The sequence below is a fragment of the Somniosus microcephalus genome, chromosome 32, assembly GCF_052327205.1.
Source record: "Somniosus microcephalus isolate GS21.2 chromosome 32, FLI_Smic_1.0, whole genome shotgun sequence".
Classification (NCBI taxonomy): Eukaryota; Metazoa; Chordata; class Chondrichthyes; order Squaliformes; family Somniosidae; genus Somniosus; species Somniosus microcephalus.
In genome coordinates this window covers 31,417,883-31,440,618 of record NC_141018.1, presented here as the reverse complement: position 1 = coordinate 31,440,618, position 22,736 = coordinate 31,417,883, and the positions used below count along the sequence as shown (strand labels likewise).

At 48.1% G+C, this 22,736-nt stretch overlaps 1 protein-coding gene across 1 annotated transcript in view; it reads right to left on the bottom strand.

Annotated features, from left to right (window-relative positions):
- The window catches only part of LOC147097374 (cholesterol side-chain cleavage enzyme, mitochondrial-like), a 28,007-nt gene extending 7,465 nt beyond the window's left edge, over positions 1–20,542 (bottom strand). The window contains exons 1-5 of the mRNA XM_085972304.1: positions 20,064–20,542; positions 9,069–9,224; positions 6,448–6,647; positions 3,772–3,975; positions 2,924–3,084 (exon numbers count right to left, since the gene is read on the bottom strand). Of these exons, the coding sequence (XP_085828430.1) occupies positions 2,924–3,084; positions 3,772–3,975; positions 6,448–6,647; positions 9,069–9,224; positions 20,064–20,341 (999 nt within the window). The 5' untranslated portion in view covers positions 20,342–20,542. The remainder of the gene's footprint in view (positions 1–2,923; positions 3,085–3,771; positions 3,976–6,447; positions 6,648–9,068; positions 9,225–20,063) is intronic.
- Between the last annotated feature and the right edge of the window lie 2,194 nt (positions 20,543–22,736).

Here is a 22,736-nt window from a genome sequence, read left to right as displayed (position 1 = left end):
TATCATGATAAAAATAAAATTACAAGATTATGGCAGATATATATTTAAAAGTTTATATTGATAGAAAGTATGAAGACGGGTGCACGCCTAATGCTATGTTTAGTGTTTGTCCACATTTAGCACACTTACCAAGGAACTTGAGGTTGACTTCTACTCAATTGTTAGACATTTTCAAAATTTTTAATTTTAATTCTTACTTTTCCTTTCTGTCTTTTCTTTCTCTCTCTCTCTCTCTCTCTTAATACAATCTTTCTTTCCCTCTCTATTTCTCTTACCTGAAGGGTACGGTAGCATAGTGGCTATGTTACTAGGCTAGTAATCCAGAGGTCCAGACTAATGATTAGGAGACCTGTAGTTCAAATCTCCATCACAGCAGCTGGGGAATTTAAATTCAATAGAATCAATAAAATAAAAAGCTAGTAAGATGACCATCTTGCAGCTTCTAAATGACCATGAAACTACTGGATTGTCGTAAAAACCCATTTGGTTCACTAATGTCCTTCAGGGAAGGAAATCTGCCGCCCTTACCCGGTCTGGCCTATATGTGACTCCAGACCCACAGCAATGTGGTTGACTCTTAACTGCCCCCTGAAATGGCCTGGCAAGCCACTCAGTTATATTCAAAAAGGCGGCTCACCACCATCTTCTCAAGGGCAATTAGGGATGCGCAATAAATGCTGGCCTTACTGACAATGTCCACATCCTGCGAATAAAAAAAAAATGGACTCTAATTCACCTATTTCCTTCATTCCTCTGTTTCTCAATCCTTAAATCCTATTGGTTAAGGATCGTTCAGCAAGGTCCCAGATGTCCTGTTATCAGCTCGTACTTCCATCAAATTACAGGGCAACATTTTTTTCGAGCTGAACGGTGAGGGAAAAGGTCTAACTAACGGGGCACGCTGCGGGATGCCCCACTCCAACAAAATCTGGGCCAATAACTGAATTTTGGATTACCCAACACGTTAGTTTTCATTTGAGTTAACCAGCCAATAATGTAAGTAATTTAAGATTAAACACCGCATCTAGAGCTACACTTTTATGCCACACCCACCCTTCCTCAAAAGTCCCAACCGCTCAGTGAAACCACTACAATCCACCAAAACTCTCTCCTCTGCAGTTCTGAGCATAGCCTACAAGCGGGACCATTTCCAATTAACCCAAAAATAAACATCAAGGACAAGGTTATCTAACATGCAACTGTTAACTGTATTTGAACCAAAACTAAGAGATCCAATTGCGAACACATCAGTTGCTATCTTTGTGAATGGTGTACTGGGGCCCTGAAAATACATATGTTGAGGGCGATGTATATGCGCCTTCCTTTCTCCTTTATCCGTTGACTGTCTTTTTCTCTCTTGAAAATTCGTTCTTGCATTTTCACTCAAAATCTTTCATAGCTTCTGTGCTTTGGTTTTCTCTTATCATATTTTGACTGCTTTCTAAATTGTTCCCAATGCCATGGCACCACTACAGATGATGGAAGAAGGATGGAATCTTGCACGGCCCCAGTTGTAAATTTAAAGGAACAGTACCACTTTTGCTAACTTAGATGAGGTTTCATTTAAGAGTGAGAAAAATCAGTATTATTTAATTTTGCCTATTAGCTGCAGTTCTGAGCAAAGCCTACAAGCGGGACCATTTCCAATTAACCCAAAATAAACATCAAGGACAAGGCTAACACCACCACCTCCAAGTTCCCCTCCAAGTCACACACCACCCTGACTTAGAAGTATATCAGCCGATCCTTCATCGTCACTGGGTCAAAATCCTGGAACTCCCTCCCTAACAGCATTGTGGGAGCACCTTCACCACACGGACTGCAACGGTTCAAGAAGGCGGCTCACCACCACCTTCTCAAGGGCAACTAGGGATGGGCAATAAATGCTGGCATTGCCAGCGACGCCCTGATCCCATAAATGAACAAAAAAAAAAATCTACACTTGTTTAGTCAAATAATTCAAAATAGTTTTATTTGAAGTTACTTTTTAAGTTACTAATTCATATGACTGTACACAAAATAAAATTGTTCCTTGTTACTCAGGAACCTAAACATTATATACCGGAATAATAACTGAGTGAGGGTGCCTGGTAGAGCGTGGGAAACCTGGAAGGTTCGGGTTTCCCCACACGCTGTGGAGGTTGAACGCCACAGCATACGTGTGACGTCAAGGACAGGTTCCCCTCCGGAAGTCAGCCTGATTGGCAGGCTTGGCTTCTAGTTGGGCGGGGAACGCAGGAGAAGAGGCCGCAGCCCCTGGTAGGCATGAGCCCCAAGTGGGGGGGAATGGTGGTCCGGTCCCGGGGGGTCCAATCCCCGACCCGGGGGGGGTCCGATCACCAACCCCAGGGGTGGGTCCGATCCCCGGCCCTGGAGGGAGGTCCGATCCCGGGGGCGGGTTTGTACTGGGGTTGGGGCTGATGGTGGGGGGAGCTTGGGCGGCAGGCCGGGAGGAAGCACTCCTGCTCCTCCTGGCCCACAAGGATTGCTCCGTGAGGCTGTCCTCACCTCGCTGCAGCTGCTGAGAATCCTGAAGCCTGGGAACCCCAGCCGGCTGTGGTAAAACCTGCAAAACAGGTTAAATCCGAGGCTTCCAGCCTCATTTTCATATTTAAAGTGCCAACCCACCTCCTGGCAGCGGGTTGGCTGTCCGCCCCCCCGTCCCACCTCCGTTAAAGCCAGAAGTGGGCGGTTTGGCGTAGGGATTCCGATTTTTTAACACTTTAACCTCCCACCCTACCCTAATCCACATGTTTAAAATCCCCCCCCCCCCCCCATAGTGTCTACAGTTCAGAATCAGGCCATTCGGCCCAACAAATCTATGCCGACATTTATGCTCCACATGAACCTCCTCCCACCCCTTTTCATCTAACCCCATCAGCATTATGATTCACTGTCAGGTGATAAAACAATTTTGTCTTACTGTGTCAACTCCGCCTGCCATAAGCTCTGTAATGCTAGCTTTGATGTCATCTAGGGGTAGCGTGTCTTGCAACAATAGATCTGCAAGAACCCCGGAATACACTCTGTCGCTTTTGAGTGCCAGGTGAAACTGCCTGTATGTTTTCTGGATACAGGTACTTGCTGCGAATGAAGATGGAAAGTAGGTTATCAAAGCACAACTATTTCACTGCGAGTCAAGAACTTTTCTATAAACTAGCAATCCAAACCTCACTAATCATACATAATAATCTTTTCATTGCATAATTATGCCCCACATTCTTTTTGCAGCAGTCAGTATCATTTCTCCTGTGTTTGATAAGCTATATTGAACTTGATTGAAAACAAATTACCCCATTGTATCCTAAAACAAATTGTTTTAGCATTTATTCAGAGTCATGCTGTTACATTGAAACTGAATGCAGGTATGTGCCATAGATGTCCACATGGTAGGTTCTTGAGCTCCGTCATGACACTGGGGGAAGCAGTGACCATAGGACAGGCATTCTCCAAGTGAGAGAGCAAGAATCAAAGAGAAAGCGCTTTGGGACGTCCGGTGGTCGTGAAAGGCGCTGTAGAAATGCAAGTCTTTCTTCTTTTTCAGTGTCACATGAAAAAGCACAGAAGGCAAATCTGTGGCCTAGATTGTCCTGCCCCCTTGCAGAAAAGGGTTGCTGGTAGCAGAAGGAGTAAAACAAAATTATAAATAGAAATAGCCAGGTTAGATTAAATAATCAAAATGTAGTCGGAAATGGGAATTCAATGGCTGGAAACGCACCGGCACTATCAATAATTTCCACATTGACAGAGGTTCATTCTGATTTTTCTCACCATGTGCAAAAATGATATCCCAAGCACCAACGTGATCTTGCCAGATCTTCGAATTGATTGATTTCAGCAGACCGGGTGGAATATAAAGCATTGGTGATGTGGATCTGAACATCACTGTAACTGAATCGATAAACTTTTGCGATGCAGTGTTATGGTGGCCCTGCAGTAAGCCAAGACGCTCTCCATATAATATATGGCAAACAGCTGTTAAAAAAAAAATTAGACATTGGAGATTTTTCATTATTTCCGTATGAATCTGTGTAGAAACCACTGACATTGAAGATATTCCGGGGGGCGGGTGGTGAAATCCCAGATAATCTGGCCTTACTGAAGTTAGCTGTAAGGGGAAATGCAACGTGTTCGGTTTTAAGTTATGGGTGGGCGGGTGGATGGAGCCCGAGCCCCATTTAAATAGAACTGGTGCTCTGAGTGTTAAACGGGTGTTCCTGAAGCAGCTCGCCAGGTTTGGGCTGGTTCAATACTGGGCGGCCTGGATGGATGTCGCTTGGCCAGCAGCAAGGTACTTCGGGGGTGGGTGGTCTCGGGTGGGGTGGGGGTGGGGTGGGGGGGGGGTGGGGTGGGGGGGGGTGGGGTGGGGGTGGGGGGTGTGGTGGTGGGGGTGGTGTGGGGGGGGGGGTGGGGTGGGGGGGGTGGCCAGCAGCCCAGTGGTCCAGCTTCGTGGGGAGGGACCCTCCTGTTCCCACAAAAGTAAGTTTAAGATGTAGCTTTCTGGAGCTTCTACGGCTGTAGCGTGCACAGTGTACGCTCTCGCTCAGTCCTCGCTCTCGCTCAGTCCTGTCCTAAAGTGGTAACTGACTTGCATATTAAAAGGGGCTTAGCGCCTGAAAGAGGCAGGCATTTCGGCCGGTCAGCAGTGGGCCCCTGTGAAAGTGGCGGCGGCCCAGAGAGTCGGCGTTAACTGGGCGGTAAGTCTACCAGCCCCCATTTTGAGGCCATTACTGCCTGGTTAACACAGATTTCAGTGAGTTAAAATCGGCCCCCTAGTGTCCCCAAGTTTAGATTTGAAATTTGGTTTCTTGAATACATATCTCCCCTTGTTACCTCGCCCGCAAACTCAGAAAGTCAAACTTTACTGCAGCAGGACACTATGGGGGTGGAATTCGACATGGACGGCGACACAAAGCAGGTGGAATCATATTTGTCGACAGTTATACGACACGCCCGATATTCGATCCCATTGAAGTCAACAGAACTAAATACCGAGCTTAATACAATAGCAAAATACTGCGGATGCTGGAAATCCGAAATAACAACAGAAAATGCTGGAAAAACTCAGCAGGCCAGGCAACATCCGTGGAGAGAGAAACAGAGTTAACGTTTCAGGTCGAAGACCTTTCATCCAGTTCTGACGAACGGTCTTCGACCTGAAACGTTAACTCTGTTTCTCTCTCCACGGATGCTGCCTGGCCTGCTGAGTTTTTCCAGCGTTTTCTGTTGTTATTTTGAATACCGAGCTTGTCGTGTAACAGGCGAGTGATGTGATACCACCCGATTTGGGTCCCCGGCCATGTCCAATTTCACCTACACTCTTTGTGTTAATAACAAAACTGCTGAATTAACACCAATAAATTAGGTAATTTATGTAAATAACTGAACTGCGCCACTCCCAAGGAACAGAACTGGTGCTGACTGCAAACCTGGAGTGACTTTAAAGGCACTGTAATGGGATACAAAAACATACCCTATCCCCCCAAAAATTGACATAACATTCTTAGTCCTATTTGTAGCAGAACATCCAAACAAGAAACGAAAATCAACACGAGTTCAGTGATTTTAAAAAAAGGAACCAGTTTGCCTCAGTATTATATCTGAGCTCGTCCAAAACTCTGCTGTCCATATCCTCCTAACTCGCACCAAGTCCCGTTCACCCATCACCCCTGTGCTCGCTGACCTACACTGGCCCCCGATCCGGCAACAGCTCAATTTTAAAATTCTCATACTTGTTTTCAAATCACTCCATGGCCTCGCCCCTCCCTATCTCGGTAATCTCCTCCAGTCCTGCAACCCTCCGGGATCGCTGCGCTCCTCTAATTCTGGCCTCTTGCGCATCCCCGATTTTAATCGCTCCACCATTGGCGGCCGTGCCTTCAGTTGCCTAGGCTCTGAACTCTGGAATTCCCTCCCTAAACCTCTCCGCCTCTCTACCTCCTTTAAGACGCTCCTTAAAACCGATCTCATCTGTCCTAATATCTCCTTATGCGGCTCGTTGTGAAATTATGTCTGATAACGCTCCTGTGAAGCGCCTTGGGGCGTTTTACTACGTTAAAGGCGCTATATAAATACAAGTTGTTGTTGTTGAGATTGGGAACTTGAGCAAGTTCATTATAGATGGGCAATAAATGTTGGCCTTGCCAGCGCCGCCCACATCCCATGAACGAATAAAAGAAACCCCACATGTGCTAACACACGCTGTGCCACTGGGCTATGTAGCACCAAGGGTTTAATCTCAACCGCAAGGAATATTTGCACTTAAGCCACCCATTTATATCTCTTAAAATGCTGTTCCCAATGAAAGCTCTAGCACAGCAATTTGTACCTACATAAGTAAAAAATATTTTTTAATTGTTTTGAAGAATCGTTTGCAAAAGGCTACAACATGCAGATGAAGCAAGGTAATGGGATAACCCCAGTAAATAAGCAATATTGGATCCTTACATTCAAGTGCAAATTTGAAGAGATCACTTGAGAGATCGGCTGTCCATTTACCCCTCCCACTCTTCTCAATCTGTTTGTAAACCATGGACACAAAATCCAGCACCACTTCATCAAGAAGAGGCACAAACTTTTGGACAATTTGGGGAGAAATCAGTGCTTTATTTAAAACTCGGCGATCTCTTCTCCATTCTTCCCCACTTCTGTAAAAAAAAAGCCACAACAGAAGAAAGGTTATTAGCAGGCTATCAGAACTTGTATGTTAAGTATCTACACTTAATGATCATTGTCTCTGTCCTCCAGCACGGTCCCTATCTCTCTGAAAGCACTATTATCACTACCTCCCTCAAAAAAACTCCTCAATCCCGCACGCTCTCCAACCACCACTCCAACTCCAACTTTCCCTTTCTCTCTAAAGTCCTGGAACGCATTGTTGTCCTGCAACTACAATCCCATCTTCCTAAAACTGTCTCATTGAGATCCTCCACTCTGGCTTGTACCCTGGTCAAAATCACGAATGAAATCCTGTGTAACTGTGACCAAAGGTTACTGTCTCTCTTCATCTTCCTTGACCTCATCCTTCTCCTATGTCTCTCCTTCACAGTAAGCTTCTACAGCACTACTTTCTCATGGTTTCAACCTTACTTGATGTAACAAAGTCACTATACTACATTACAGCAGTTCAAGATGACCCACAACCAGTTTTTCAGAGCAACTAGGGATAGGCAGATGAGACGTTAAACCGAGGCCCCGACTGCACTCTCAGGTGGACGTAAAAGATCCAATGACAGTATTTGAAGAAGAGCAGGGGGAGTTCTCCCCGGTGTCCTGGCCAATATTTATCCCTCAACCAACATCACTAAAACTGGTGATTATCACATTGCTGTTGGTGGGATCTTGCTGTGTGCAAATTGGCTGCCGCATTTCCTACATTACTACAGTGGCTACACTTTAAAAGTGCTTCATTGGTTGTAAAGTGCTCTGGGATGTCCTGAGGTTGTGAAAGGTGCTAAATATAAATGCAAGTCTTTCTTTCTGCTACTCTAATGCTTCCCTTGCCGGCTTCCTGAGTGCTCCCTTCTGCAAATTGCAACTCCTCAAAAATTCCATTGCCCACATCCTATTTTCCTAGGTTTGTTAACAGTCACTGGCACCCACTCTGCCTATGCATCAAGTTCAAAATCCTTGTCCTCTTTTGCAGATTCCTCCGTGGCCTCGACCTTTCTACCTCTGCAACCTCACTCGGCCCTATGTTCCTGCACCTGAATATCTGCTCTTCCCATTCCAGCCTCCTTTACTTTTCCCCTCTCTTCATTCCACCTGAGCCCCTTTGCTTGCAACATCTTTCCTCTCCTTCAGAAACCACCTCAAAAAATACCTTTGCATTCTTGCTTTTAAAGATGCTCTGTAAATGCAAGTTGCTGCATCATCTTATATTTAAAACTAGCTGAAGTGCCAGGCGGTGCCGAGGCTTTTTCGAGGGCATGTTGTTGTTGGAAGAGAGAGAGAGAGAGCGACTGAGGGGGGGGGCGGGAGGGAGGGCGGGGGGGGAAGGGGGGAAGGGAGGGCGGGGGGAAGGGAAGGGGGAGGGGGGAAGGGAAGGGGGGGAGAAAGGGGGGGAGGGGGGAAGGGGAGGGGGGCGCGGGGGGGAGGGAGGGCGGGGGTGCCCCCCCCCGAGGGTCGCGGCCCCCCCCCGAGGGTCGCGCCCCCCCCGAGGGTCGCGGCCCCCCCCCCCGAGGGTCGCGGCCCCCCCCCCCGTGGGTCGCGCCCCCCCGAGGGTCGCGCCCCCCCGCCCCCCGAGGTGAAGACCACCGATTGCGGCTGTGCGAGACGGCCGGTGGGCCTGGTTGCCAGGGTAACGCTTGACGCTCAGCAAGCCCCGCCCCCCGGCCGAGCCAGAGAGAGACGCCGCGTCTCAGCTCCTGCTACGCGCGCACCCTAGCGGCGCTGGGCTGAGGCTCGGCCCTCCAGCCTTCGAGTGGGGCCGGGAGGTGCCTAGCTCGGGCGTGGGTGCGAAGGAGAAGCCGAGGCTTCGAGGCCTACCTGGAAAAACGGGGAAAGGTAGGAAAATTAATGAGATTAGATAAGTTAATTCGTTTCTAAATCATTTTTTTAAAAAACAATATGTGTTTTAAAAGCAACGTTTTTTTTAAAGACGCAGAAAGCGGGAAAAAGAAAGGAAAAGTTTGGAATCAAGATGGCGGCGACTCACCTCGGTTCAGAACGATAAGGCCCGGCCACACATGCACCGATTGGCCCGGCAGCACACGCCAGCAACCCGGCGTACGATTGGTCGAGCTCGAGGTCACTCTGTCGCTAATGAGCGGATAATGAGATGCTAATGAGTGGAATGTTGAAGGTTTTTGGGATACCGCGGGCGCGATTTTAGCCCGGCCGAAACGTAAATACGCTTAAAACCATCTCGGAAGCGTAAGCTTTCTTTGGAGGTAACGCGCACGTAGGTACGCCCTGTAACTTTCGAGCGCATACCCGACAGACGCACACGCGATGACAGACAGACAGAATGACAGACAGACAGATGTACCGATTTATATATATAGAAGATTACAACATCTCTGCATTCAGAAACTGAAGTGGCTAGTTTGCCATAAATTCAAACTTACTTCAACAGGACTCCATATTTTTCTTTTCTATGGTCCCTGTAAGCCATCCATGGCCTCATCTTCATCCTCTCTGGAAACAGGCCCTCAGCTTTAAACAAAACTGCCGCATCCTCAGGATGAATAATGTTTACGCTGTTGTGGTAGCCGATCTTTTCCCTGCAAATAAGCAGAGAGCACACGGTAAGAAGGGCCACCTTGCTTCAGTAGCTGATTCAACACACTGGGTTGAATAGATGAATAGAACAGAGGTTCCAGGCAAGTATTTACTATTTAAACTAAATTCAACAACAACAACAACTTGTATTTATAAAGCGCCTTTAACGTAGTAAAACGTCCCAAGGTGCTTCACAGGAGTATTTTAAGACAAAAATTTTTGACACCGAGCCACATAAGGATAAATTAGGGCAGGTGACCAAAAGCTTGGTCAAAGAGGTAGGTTTTAAGGAGCGTCTTAAAGGAGGAGAGGGAGGTGGCGAGGTGGAGAGGTTTAGGCCGGGAATTCCAGAGCTTAGGGCCCAGGCAACAGAAGGCACGGTCACCAATGGTGGAACGATTATAATCAGGGATGCTCAGGAGGGCAGAATTAGAGGAGCACAGGTATCTCGGGGGTCGGGGGGTGGTGGTTGTGGGGCTGAAGGAGATTACAGAGATAGGGAGGGGGCGAGGGCCATGGAGGGATTTGAAAACAAGGATGAGAATATTGAAATCGAGGCGTTGCTTAACCGGGAGCCAATGTAGGTCAGTGAGCACAGGGGGTGATGGGTGAATGGGACTTGGTGCGAGTTAGGACACGGGCAGCTGAGTTTCGGATGACCTCAAGTTTACGTAGGGTGGAATGTGGGAGGCCAGCCAGGAGTGCGTTGGAATAGTCAAGTCTAGAGGTAACAAAGGCATGGATGAGGGTTTCAGCAGTGGATGAGCTGAGGCAGGGGCGGAGACGGGCGATGTTACAGAGGTGGAAGTAGGCGGTCTTTGTTATGCTGCGGATATGTGGTCGGAAGCTCATTTCAGGGTCAAATATGACACCAAGTTTGCAAACAGTGTGGTTCAGCTTCAGACAGATGTTAGGGAGAGGGATGGAGTCAGTAGCTAGGGAACGGAGGTGGTGGGGACCGAAAACAATGGCTAAAATCTTCCCAATATTTAATGCCATTGAATTCCTGGTCAAGTTTTCCCTTCCCTTGCCCAGGGATTCTGAAGACAGTTGTAATTTTTGAAAATGTATCATTGTTGTGTCCTTCACAACATAGAAAGTCTCTGGTGTATAACAGTTCACAGTCTCGAGGGCAACAATCAGAGACAGATGGAGGTAAGACAGCTTTTTCTAAAGAACTATGGAAGCCCCCACTTCTCAACTGCACTGTTTACTATTTCTCACTGGACAGCGAAAGCCAGCATAACTCCGGAAGCAGAAGTGGTTAGAGTCAGAGCCTTACAGAGCAGGTGGGAATCTACGAGGTGAAATGGGAGTGGCATGGAATGGTATAGTGTCAGAGGTGGACATTAACTAACTGGGAGGAAGGAGCCAAAGATATCAAGCAGCAAATTATGAGTAAGAGAAAACACAGAATGCTTCCAGAAAGTTTTCTTTAACAGCAGCATAAAAAAACTACTATACAGATAGAAAATTGGAAATCAAAAGGAGAAAATGAAAAACAAAGATAGAAAAAGCAAAGAAATACAAATTACATTAAAAATAATGTCTATTTTTTTCCTATCTCCTGTGCATATTGTCCTTCAATTTCTTGTTCAGTTTCACAATGGATCAAAATTTCTTGATTATTGAAGTTATTAAGTTAAATTATGACTCCAAACCTTTTCTTGCTCCATTTAATTTGTATGTGTTTATGTTAGGAAAATTTACAGAACAGAAAGATTTACATTTCTACAGCGCCTAGCTCAACCACCGGACGTCTCAAAGCACTTTACAGCCAATGAAGTACTTTTGAAGTGTTGTCACTGTTGTAATGTAGGAAACACGGCAGCCAATTTGCGCACAGCAAGCTCCTACAAACAGCAATGTGATAATGACCAGATCATTTGGTTTTTTGTTGTGTTGATTGAGGGAAAAATATTGACCCCAGGACATAACTCCCCTACTCTTCTTCGAAATAGTGCCATGGGATCTTTTACGTCCACCTGAGAGAGCAGACAGGGCCTTAGTTTAATATCTCATCCGAAAGACAGCACCTCCGACAGTGCAGCACTCTCTCAGTACTGCACTGGAGTGTCATGCTAGAGTTATGTGCTTAAGTAAGACTTGAACCCACAACCTTCTGACTCAAAGGCAAGTGTGCTATCCACTGAGCCACAGCTGAAACTGAAAAAAAGAGGCAAAAAAATCACACTCTGCTGGTAAAGTATGGTCACAATTAACAAACATTGGGACTGACTGGATGTGCTGATAAAGCAAGCATTTGATGCATTAAAACCATGTTAAATAACCTGGGGCCTGAACTTGCGATCGGAGGCTTCCCGTGCGGGCAGATGCCTCCAATCATCAAATTTTCTACGCATTTACCTGGTGGCCTGGGAGATACGGAGGCTTGCGATCCTGGGCCTCTCCTGGTAGAAATGCGCAGAGGCCCACGTATCCCAGGGTCGCAGGCGGTTCGCAAGTGCCCCTGGGATCACGTAGACCGGCCCAACCAATGAAAGAAGGGGAATCCCCATTCATATTTATGTAAATGTAAGTATGACAAACTGTCATAAATATGAATGGGGATGAATTAAAAAATACACAAACACATGAAATAGATTTTTAAAAATTACCTATGTAAAATTAATTAAAATGGCATTTAATTAAATATTTTAAACAAAAATGTATTTATATGTTTTAACGGGGCTAAAAATAAACTTACTTTATTGGACAGGATTTTTAATGTATAAGTGAGTGATAACATTTAATTTTTCTATTTTTTAAAACTCTTATGCTGGTCAAAGCAGGCTTTACCCTGCTTTTATCAGGCGCCAGAATTCCACGGCCTTTCAGCGGGCAGAAGTTGGGCAAATAGCGCCACTCTCCACCCGCAGAGGCCCACCTCCCGGGGGATGCGGAGGATTCTTGACAGATCGCAAGTGCCGGGTTTCAGCGCATGCGCTTGGCGAGTCTAAACCCGGAACTTGCGTGGCTCCTGCGGGCGCACGTGCGCGCCTCGTACGCCACCCATAGGGTGTCATAAAAATACAGCCCCTTGTGTTGCCATTCCTTGGGTTTGTCAGTGGGGATGTGCTGAAGTTCTGTGCCCCACTTAAAGCGGGCGCTGCAATGAAAGCACTGTCATCCACTTTGCATATTGTAGTATTGAGAGAAGTTTATTATTAGTTTAACAACTTTCTTTGTGCTAAATTTTTCTTTGCAATTTTTTCCATAGCATTTCCTGTTAGTTTAATTCGTGTGCTTTTAGTAATTTTGGCACTAATTTACAGTGGCTATTTTCCATTCATGGCTTGTTCCCAGCTGTAATTTCACTTGACACAGTGGAGGGAGTCATGGGAGAGCCGGGGTGCAGTAACCCACCCTTGTGCAGTGCTTGTCAGTTTGATGCGTCATCCAATGACGTCATCGGAACTGCTTCCTTTTAATTGGCTGGCAACCTCACAGGGCGGGCTTAACAAGCCCCATCAATGGAAAAATCTTCTCACAGAGCGGGATGGAGCCGGGAGCGGGGTCACAACCCGCCACCTACCTCGGCCACACTGAGCCCACCTCGCTAGGTGAAATCGCGACCTATGTTTCTGTAAAATGGGACACGAGATTAAATCAGGTTCGTGCAGAAATAAAAGCGTTGGATCTAGCTGTGTGCAAAAACAAACAAGTTTTGCAAAAAGCAAACCACAGCTATTTTCAGTTATTGGTTAAAGCTTATGTCTTGCGAAGTCTATGTCATACGCGGGTCGAGAAAGAACAGAAAGAGACATTGAGATGAAGGTGCCAGACAAGATAAGGGGGGATATGTGCAAAGAAGAAGAGGTGAACTGGAGACCCTAGGGCAACTAGTGAGTGGCCGAATATGGTCAGGTGGTCAAGGAAAGGGATTATGAAAAGGGTGTTTTTGAAGCATTCGACGCAGAGGGAGAAGAGCACCCTGCATCGACCGCAGCCTGTGCAAGGTGGACACATGCTGGCTTTAGCCCAACACCTTCCTGACTAGGAGAGGAGAGGGAGGCGACCCGTGCTAACTCTGTCCAGTGACCGGGCGGTAATATATATCTGTTTGGTACTGTAAACTACTGCTTGGGGTACTGTTGTCGTGTTGATCTCTGCTGTGTGACAAACATAGAAACATAGAAACATAGAAGATAGGAGCAGGAGTAGGCCATTCAGCCCCTCGAGCCTGCTCTGCCATTTAATGAGATCATGGCTGATCATCCAAATTCAGTACCCTGTCCCTGCTTTCTCCCCATATCCCTTGATCCCTTTAGCCTTAAGAAATATATCTAACTTCTTCTTGAATATATTTAATGAATTGGCCTCAACTGCCTTTTGTGGTAGAGAATTCCACAAGTTCACCACTCTCTGGGTGAAGAAATTCCTCCTCATCTCTGTCCTAAATGGCTTACCCCTTATCCTTAGACTGTGACCCCTGGTTCTGGACTCCCCGCCATCGGGAACATCCTTCCTGCATCTAGTCTGTCTAGTCCTGTTAGAATTTTATAAGTTTCAATGAGATCCCCTCTCATTCTTCTAAACTCCAGTGAATATAAGCCCGATCAACCCAATCTCTCCTCATAAGCCATTCCTGTCATCCCAGGTATCAGTCTGGTGAATCTTCGCTGCACTCCCTCCATGGTAAGAACATCCTTCCTCAGATAAGGTGACCAAAACTGCACACAATACTCAAGGTGTGGTCTCACCAAGGCCCTGTACAACTGCAGCAAGACATCCTTGCTCCTGTACTTGAATCCTCTCGCTATGAAGGCCAACATACCATTTGCCTTCTTAACCACCTGCTGCACCTGCATGCTTACCTTCAGCGACTGGTGCACAAGGACACCCAGGTCTCGTTGCTCTTCCCCTTCTCCCAATCTATTGCCGTTCAGATAATAATCTGCCTTCCTGTTTTTGCCACCAAAGTGGATAACCTCGCATTTATCCACATTATACTGCATCTGCCATGCATCTGCCCAATCATAAATAAAGGACTAATTGTAACCTATTGGCGTCCGGTCTGAATCCATTGCAAAACTAGGATAGAAGGGTTAATTGACTGAGTACCCTGAAATCCTTACAAGACATGGTCATCAAGATCATGGCAGAATACATCACTGGAATGTTAACTCAAAGATTCAAATGCTTTGACAGATCAGGGGAAGTGTTGCAGTACAGCTCTGCCAACGTCTCAAAGCATGTTGCATATTGCACAGTTACGTCATTCAGAGATATTACTTTGGAACCGGTAGAAGAGGAGTCCCAACCACAACCACTGACAGAGGAGGACGCTCTAATTGATGCACTAAAGGCATGCTCTAATGAATGAGACCTTCACTTAAGTACCTATTCAACACAATGCAAGCACTTCTGTTCACACTGTCCTACAAAGTGGACCAATACACTGCCCCTGACATTGCCCTCTGCCTACCTAGACTACTGTGGTAAACCACTGTATTGTATACTGCCACCTCTGGGTGGCGCTGTGTATGGAGGCATGCCTCAGCTGACTCCACCCACCACTGTGTGGGTTTCGTTCAGACTTGTTCAGTCACTCACGAAGAAGCATGGTCTCTTCTTAGCTAATAAAAGCCTTATTCATCTCTTCTTTCGACTCATCATCTCTTCTTCGACTCATCACCTTTTATGAAGTAATTGATAAGCGTATCAATTTTATTAGCTAAAAGTTAAATGGCGACACCTGAGGAGCAACAACAGCAACGGATACAGCAGACATTGCTGAGAGCCCTCAGACCACCACGCCTGGACCTCGACCCTCAAGATGTGGGTGCATCAGCCAAGTTTGAACACTGGCTGAGCTGCTTTGAATCCTTCCTCGCAATCTCACAGGTTACAGAGGAGGATCACAAACTGAAAATTTTGACCGCCCAGGTGAGCCATCAAGTATATATGCTAATCCGGGACTCTAATACGTACGTGGCGGCCCTCGAGCTACTAAAAGGGCAATATACGCGCCCAGTGAACACAATTTACGCCCGACACCTCTTGGGATCCCGCAGGCAGCAACCGGGAGAATCGGTAGGGGCATTTGCACGGGCGCTACTGGCACTCTGCAGAGACTGCGATTGTAAAGCGGTAACGGCTGTGGAGCACGCGCAGGGACTCGCCTGTGATGCCTTCGTCAGGGGCCTCCAGTCAGACCACACCCGGCAGAGACTGCTAGAAAGCAAGGAACCCGACCTGAAGACGGCCATTGCCCTTGCGCTCTCGTTAGAGGAGGCCCACCGAAACCTCGAGGCATACCCCCGTAACGGCGCCGAGACATGGCAATCGAAACCGTGGGACACGGGACCGCCGCCCCCGGCACCAACCGCTGCAGCGACCCAACCGAGACAGCAGCCTCCGGTAAGAACTGCTTCGATGCCCAGTAACCAGGCCCAAAAATGCTATTTCTGTGGCCAGTTAAAACATCCCAGAGCACACTGCCCAGCTAAGACAGCTACCTGCTCGGGCTGCGGGAAGAAAGGCCATTATGCTAACGCCTGCAAGGGGAAGCCAGCCAGCAGCGCAGCGTGCGGGCCGTGGGAGCAGCCATCTTATCCGCCATTTTGTGTACCCCCGGCCGCATGGCATCCGCCGCCATCGTATCCAACGCACTCAACCGCCATTTCGTCACCGGAACCGACCACCGTCTCGGCGGATGACTATAGTGACTCACTAAGCCACATACTGGCCTCCGTGACGCTGGATCAAGGCCACCCTCACCATCTATCCAGCTCCATGATGGATATCGCAGTAAACGGCCGCGCCACCAGTTGCCTGATCGACAGCGGGAGCACAGAGAGTTTCGTCCACCCCGACACGGTACGTAGCCACTCCCTCACGATTCTGCCAACGCACCATCGCATTTCTATGGCGTCCAAGTCCCAGTCAATGGACATCAGCGGCTACTGTGTGGTGACCCTGTCAGTAGGGGGCACTGAATATCAAAAATTTAAACTGCTAGTCCTGCCCCGTCTTTGCGCTGCCGTCCTGCTAGGGTTGGATTTTCAGTGCCACCTTAAGAGTGTCACACTAGCATACGGTGGACCCCTCCCCCCACTCACAGTCTGCAACCAACAACTTTTAAATCGCCCGCTGCAAACCACCTGCAGCCTTTCCACATTAAAAGTCCCCCCCCCTCCCCTGTTCGCTAACCTCACCCGCGACTGTAAACCCATCGCTACCAAAAGCAGGCGGTACAGTGCCGGGGACAGAGCTTTTATCAGCTCTGAGGTGGAGCGGCTCTTGAAGGAGGGCATTATCGAAGGTAGCACTAGCCCCTGGCGAGCCCAGGTTGTAGTCGTTAAAACCACTGCAAAACGCCGCATGGTAATCGACTACAGCCAAACCATAAACCGGTACACCCAGCTGGACGCGTACCCCCTCCCTCGCATATCTGATATGGTCAATCAGATTGCGCAATACAAAGTATTCTCCACCATCGACCTTAAGTCAGCGTACCACCAGCTGCCCATCCGCCATGAGGACCGCCAGTATACTGCCTTCGAGGCAAACGGCCGCCTCTACCACTTCCTTAGGGTCCCCTTCGGCGTCACCAACGGGGTTTCGGTCTTCCAAAGGGAGATGGACCGAATGGTTGACCAGAACGCGCTGCGGGCAACCTTCCCCTATTTGGATAACGTCACCATCTGCGGCCACGACCAGCAGGACCACGACGTTAATCTAGCAAATTTCCTCCGTACGGCCCAACGGCTGAACCTAACGTACAATAAGGAAAAATGTATGTTTCACACCAAGCGCCTGGCCATCCTCGGCTGCGTGGTGGAGAACGGAGTCATCGGGCCCGACCCCGACAGAATGCGCCCCCTAATGGAGCTACCCCTTCCCCACTGCCAAAAAGCACTGAAGAGATGCCTGGGGTTTTTCTCCTACTACGCCCAGTGGGTGCCCCTCTATGCAGACAAAGCCAGGCCCCTCATCAAAGCCACCTCCTTCCCCCTGACACCAGAGGCGTGTGCAGCCTTCACTCTTATCAAGAACGATATCGCGAAGGCCGCAATGCACGCGGTGGATGAGTCCATCCCCTTCCAAGTGGAGAGCGATGCCTCCGACTTCGCCCTAGCCGCGACCCTTAACCAGGCGGGCAGACCCGTGGCCTTTTTCTCAAGGACCCTCCAGGGCCCCGAGACGAGACACTCCTCCGTCGAAAAGGAGGCCCAGGCTATTGTAGAAGCGGTGCGTCACTGGAGGCATTACCTGGCCGGGAAACGATTTACCCTGCTCACTGACCAGCGTTCAGTAGCTTTTATGTTTAATAATAAGCAGAGGGGTAAAATCAAGAACGACAAGATCTTGAGGTGGAGAATCGAACTCTCCACCTACAATTATGATATCTTGTATCGGCCAGGGAAACTCAATGAGCCCCCAGATGCCCTATCACGTGGTACATGCGCCAACGCGCAGAGTGATAGGCTGCAGTCCCTCCACAATGACCTCTGCCACACGGGGGTCACCAGGTTTTTCCATTTTATCAAATCCCGTAACCTGCCCTACTCCATCGAGGAGGTCAGGACCATGACCAAGAGCTGCCAAATCTGCGCCGAGTGCAAACCGCACTTCTATAGGCCGGACAGAGCAAGCCTGATCAAGGCCACCCGCCCCTTCGAACGCCTGAGCGTCGATTTTAAAGGGCCCCTCCCCTCCGCTGACCGCAATGTGTACTTCCTCAACATAGTTGATGAGTACTCCCGTTTCCCCTTTGCCATCCCTTGCCCAGACATGACCAGTACCACGGTCATCAAGTGTCTGAATGACATCTTCGCTCTGTTCGGGTTCCCCAGCTATATACATAGCGACAGGGGCTCATCGTTCATGAGCGACGAACTTCGGCAGTACCTGCTAACAAGAGGTATCGCCACGAGCAGGACCACCAGTTACAACCCCCGGGGGAACGGCCAGGTGGAAAGGGAGAACGCGACGGTTTGGAAGGCAGTCCTCTTAGCACTAAAATCTAAGGGCCTTCCGACCTCCCGCTGGCAGGAGGTCCTCCCTGCAGCGCTTCACTCCATTCGGTCACTGCTTTGTACTGCCACTAATGCGACCCCTCATGAGAAAATGTTCGTTTTCCCCCGGAAGTCTACATCGGGAACCTCGCTACCGGCATGGTTGACTTCTCCTGGGCCCGTCCTACTGCGGAGGCACGTGAGGACGCATAAAACGGACCCCCTGGTCGAGCGGGTGCACCTCCTACACGCCAACCCCCAGTATGCCTGGGTGACATACCCAGACGGGCGGGAGGACACGGTCTCCATACGAGATCTCGCACCCTCGGGTACCCCTGAATTACCACCGTTATCCCCCTTACCACCATTATCCCCCTTACCACTGTTATCCCCCACCACCCCTCCCAACCCAACCCCTGCAGACGGCATGCCAAAGCCCCAGGAATTTTCGCCAACCACCCAGACACCAGACCCGACGTCGGATGCTGCAACACCACCGCCGCCACCACGACGATCAGGACGTCAGACAAGGCCTCCTGATAGACTTAACTTGTAGTACCCTTCACCCCGCCGGACTTCACATTAAACAAGGGGTGAATGTGGTAAACCACTGTATTGTATATTGCCACCTCTGGGTGGCGCTGTGTATGGAGGCATGCCTCAGCTGACTCCACCCACCACTGTGTGGGTTTCGTTCAGACTTGTTCAGTCACTCACGAAGAAGCATGGTCTCTTCTTAGCTAATAAAAGCCTTATTCATCTCTTCTTTCGACTCATCATCTCTTCTTCGACTCATCACCTTTTATGAAGTAATTGATAAGCGTATCAACTACCAAGGACACCAAGCAACTTCCTTGTATCTAAATATCCCCAACCCATGTTAACTATCAGTTGAAATAAAAGAAACCTATTTCATTCACCTTAATACTGTGAAGAGCATACACACTGAGCGTGTCTTACCTTTGTGAAAATGTATGTTGTGTGCCTTCTATTACCTAACAGTGTTCCGTCTAAGTGATTGCCCAGTGGGAAGAGAAAAATGTGGCGCTTGGCTGCTGGGTGTCAATCTCTTGGAATAGAAGTGGGCGAGTACCTCTTTGCATTGAGTCAAGAGATGACCTGCATCTGCTGGCACCATGCCTAATGCTGCGGTGTTGCACAATCTGTACCAAACTATGTCCTGAGGGCATGTACATTTCTTGTATAATATCAAATCCAACAGTATTATTTAAAGAATAGCAGGGAGTTCTCCTTGCCAACATTCTTCCAGCAATCAACAGCACCAAAAAGAATGAAGTGAATAAAATACCAATACAGGTGAAAATGTGTCAATGTGATAATTGGTACTGGATCGCGTATTGGCACTATGGAAAAAAAAATAGAATTTAGCTCACAATGCACAGTGGGGAGATAGGTTTGGCAAGTCTGACTTGGTTGTGTGTTATTGCCTAACTTGTGTAGAAATATAAATCTTATTATACAACTCATTCCGATCTTTGATTAATACTTCCGATAAGCAGTATCACTGCTTCAAGAACACATTTTGCAGAGGTGTTATAATCAGCCATTAAATGTACTATTCTTTATACCATACAAATTTAGCTAATTGTAATGCTCTGCAATGCAGAAGTTGGTTAAAGGTTAAAATACAGTTAGTTAAGATTCATTAGTTAAGAGTCCATTAACAAAATGTTGGCTCTAACAAGTAATGCATTATTAGTGCGTTTGTTTCTATCCTGTTGGCGTTTAGACTTGCACCAGGTTAATGCTGTTCACAGAAGTTTGTGTATTGCTTTTCTGAAATTACTTGTAACGGAGCCCCTTTAAACATGTCCAATTCAAACACCGATTGATTGTTGCTGAGATGCTTTTGCTTACCTGTAAATCGGACCATACTTGTTGAAGTTATTTAACATGAGATTGTGCATATTTTTGATGCCATTGTTCTTCCAGAACGTGTAGACACTGACCCAGTTCTTCTTCCAGTCGCCCGGCAATGCATCGTAGGATTTCAGAGTTTGGTCAGAAGACGTGTACGATTCACTTGTCCCTGAATGATTCCTGCGAATTAAGAATGGATTTCCACATTCCGCCGGGGAAAAGGAACCCTTTTGACCAGAAATGCTGCCAGAGAGTCGGAAACTTCCCCTGATCATTATATTGACTGGAACAGTTGTAGTGGCTTCAAGTGTTCCGTTCCACTGTTCAAATCTGATTATTCTTGGCACTGTCGTTTTCGTTTTTTTATACCCCACGTTCAAGGACTACTTCAACGTTGCTGAACAGCGGCGTCACCCAAAGACAAAATCTGAATCTTTGTTATTGTGAAAGGTCATGACGCAGTACCACTGGGTAAAAGGCTACCTGCTGGATTTTGCCAGCCCCGAGGAGGTGGGTATGGAGGGGGACTGCCAATAAAGTTGCAGAAAGTGGGGGCGGCTGGCAAACCCGCCCCCATCGCGCCTCCGTGCCCTTTTGCCAGGAGGCGGGAAGCCGTCCTGACCCGGTCCCCTCTCCTCGATTATATCCTCTTAACTGCCTGTTAACAGGCAGAAAAAAGAATTAGTTCCATTTTACCTTTTCAAGTGCAGGCTTCCCAACCTCGGAGAATCCCCCGGGTGGAGGAGTCGAGTAGAAGGTCTGAGGGGGTCGGAGGGGTCTGAAAGTGCAATGTAGAGGTGAGTGATGGGTGTAAATTTGTAGTGGTAAGTATGTGAGGTGAGTGTAAAGTGTTATAAAATGTTCACTTACCTTTGTTTCTGCCTACAGCCTTCAGCCACTCTGGATCCGGAGTCCCGACATCTTCATTGTAGATTTCACAGACTGACTGTTGGATCCTCCGAACCAACAGTCATCTGATTTCTGCAAAGTAGAAAGGTTTGATGAGTCCTGAACACAAGGGCAGTTGGAAGGGGCAGTTGGAAAAGAGCTTGCTGAGAAAGGCTGTGAGGAGACACAGACCTGCTGACCTCTGTTCATGTAAGTTAAAAGTTAAAGTATTGAGTTCATTAAAGTTTGATTAATTCTTTTCACTGCATTGGACTTCGTTTTTTGGATAGGAACTCTCGTTCCTACATTGGTGACCCCGAGCTCGTTGGACAACTTTCTTCGAGATATTCATGATGAATACGAACGCCGTTGCCCTTAAATTGCCGCAGTTCTGGGAACAGCAACCAGAAGCATGGTTTTTCCAAGCAGAAGCCCAGTTTGGTATCCGGGACATTACAGCAGATTCAACCCGTTATTATTACGTGGTTTCAGCTCTGGACAGCGCCACGGCTTCACGCTTCGTCAGCATCCTGGGGAATCCACCGGCAGAGGGGAAGTACTCAGCTTTAAAAGAACGTTTACTACAAGTGTATGCTTTAACTAAGTCGGAACGGGCACGCAGGCTTATCGCAATGCCGGGTCTTGGGGACTCAAAACCATCAGAATTGATGAGCCAAATGCTCACGCTTTTGGGTTCGGAGCCCCAATGTTTTTTATTTCGAGAGCTCTTCCTCTGTCAGCTACCCGAGCCAGTTCAGGCAGTCTTGGCCAGTTCTACGATTACGGACTGTGCCGAACTGGCTGCGGAGGCAGATAAGTCTTTTATGGTCATACAGCAAAGTTGCGCAGCTATGAGGCCTCTTTCTCCTACACGAGCAAAATCCAGCCCTCCTTCGTCAGGCTTATGTATGTACCACGCCCGTTTTGGCGTCAGGGCTCGACGCTGCCGTCCACCCTGCAGTTGGGTTGAAAAAAAGGCTCCAGCAGACTCACAAGCCTCGAAGAAGACAGGGGGTGATAAACACACCCAGTTCACCATGGCAGTCGGTTAAGCAGGAAAACTCCTCTATGTTACTGATTCCGGAACCGGGCGACGATTCTTGTGTGATACTGGTTCTCAGTGCAGTATTTTGCCAGTTTCAAAGCTGGACCTACAATCCGGCAGTCACGGCCCTTCCCTTGAGGCAGCCAATGGTGCGGTCATTCGCACATTCGGTAAACGGACGGTCAATTTAACTCTTGGAGGTCAACGTTTTGTATGGGAATTTATAACGGCTAAAGTATCACAGGCCATTCTGGGGGCTGATTTTTTTGGTGCCTATGGTTTTCTGGTCGACGTCCAACATTGTTGACTCATTAATGCGTCTACCTTCCATGCAGTGCCTTGTCACCGCAGTACTGCTGTCTCCTGGTCGGTTGTCTGTGCGGTTCCATCGCAAGACGTGTTTAAGCGCATACTTGGCGAATTCCCAGAGCTCACCAGGCCTACATTCTCGGCAGCAGTTGCGAAGCACGGGGTGGTGCATTATATTACCACAACGGGATCGCCCGTTTACGCTCGTGCACGAAGATTGGAACCCGGAAAGCTTGTGGCCGCAAAGGCAGAGTTTCGTATTATGGAGCGCCTTGGGATTGTCCGACGCTCCGACAGTCCTTGGTCTTCCCCATTACACATTGTACCCAAACCGGGTGGCGGATGGAGACCTCGTGGGGATTACAGACGCCTTAACGAAGCCACTAGGCCGGATAGGTATCCAATACCGCATATACAAGATTTTTCGG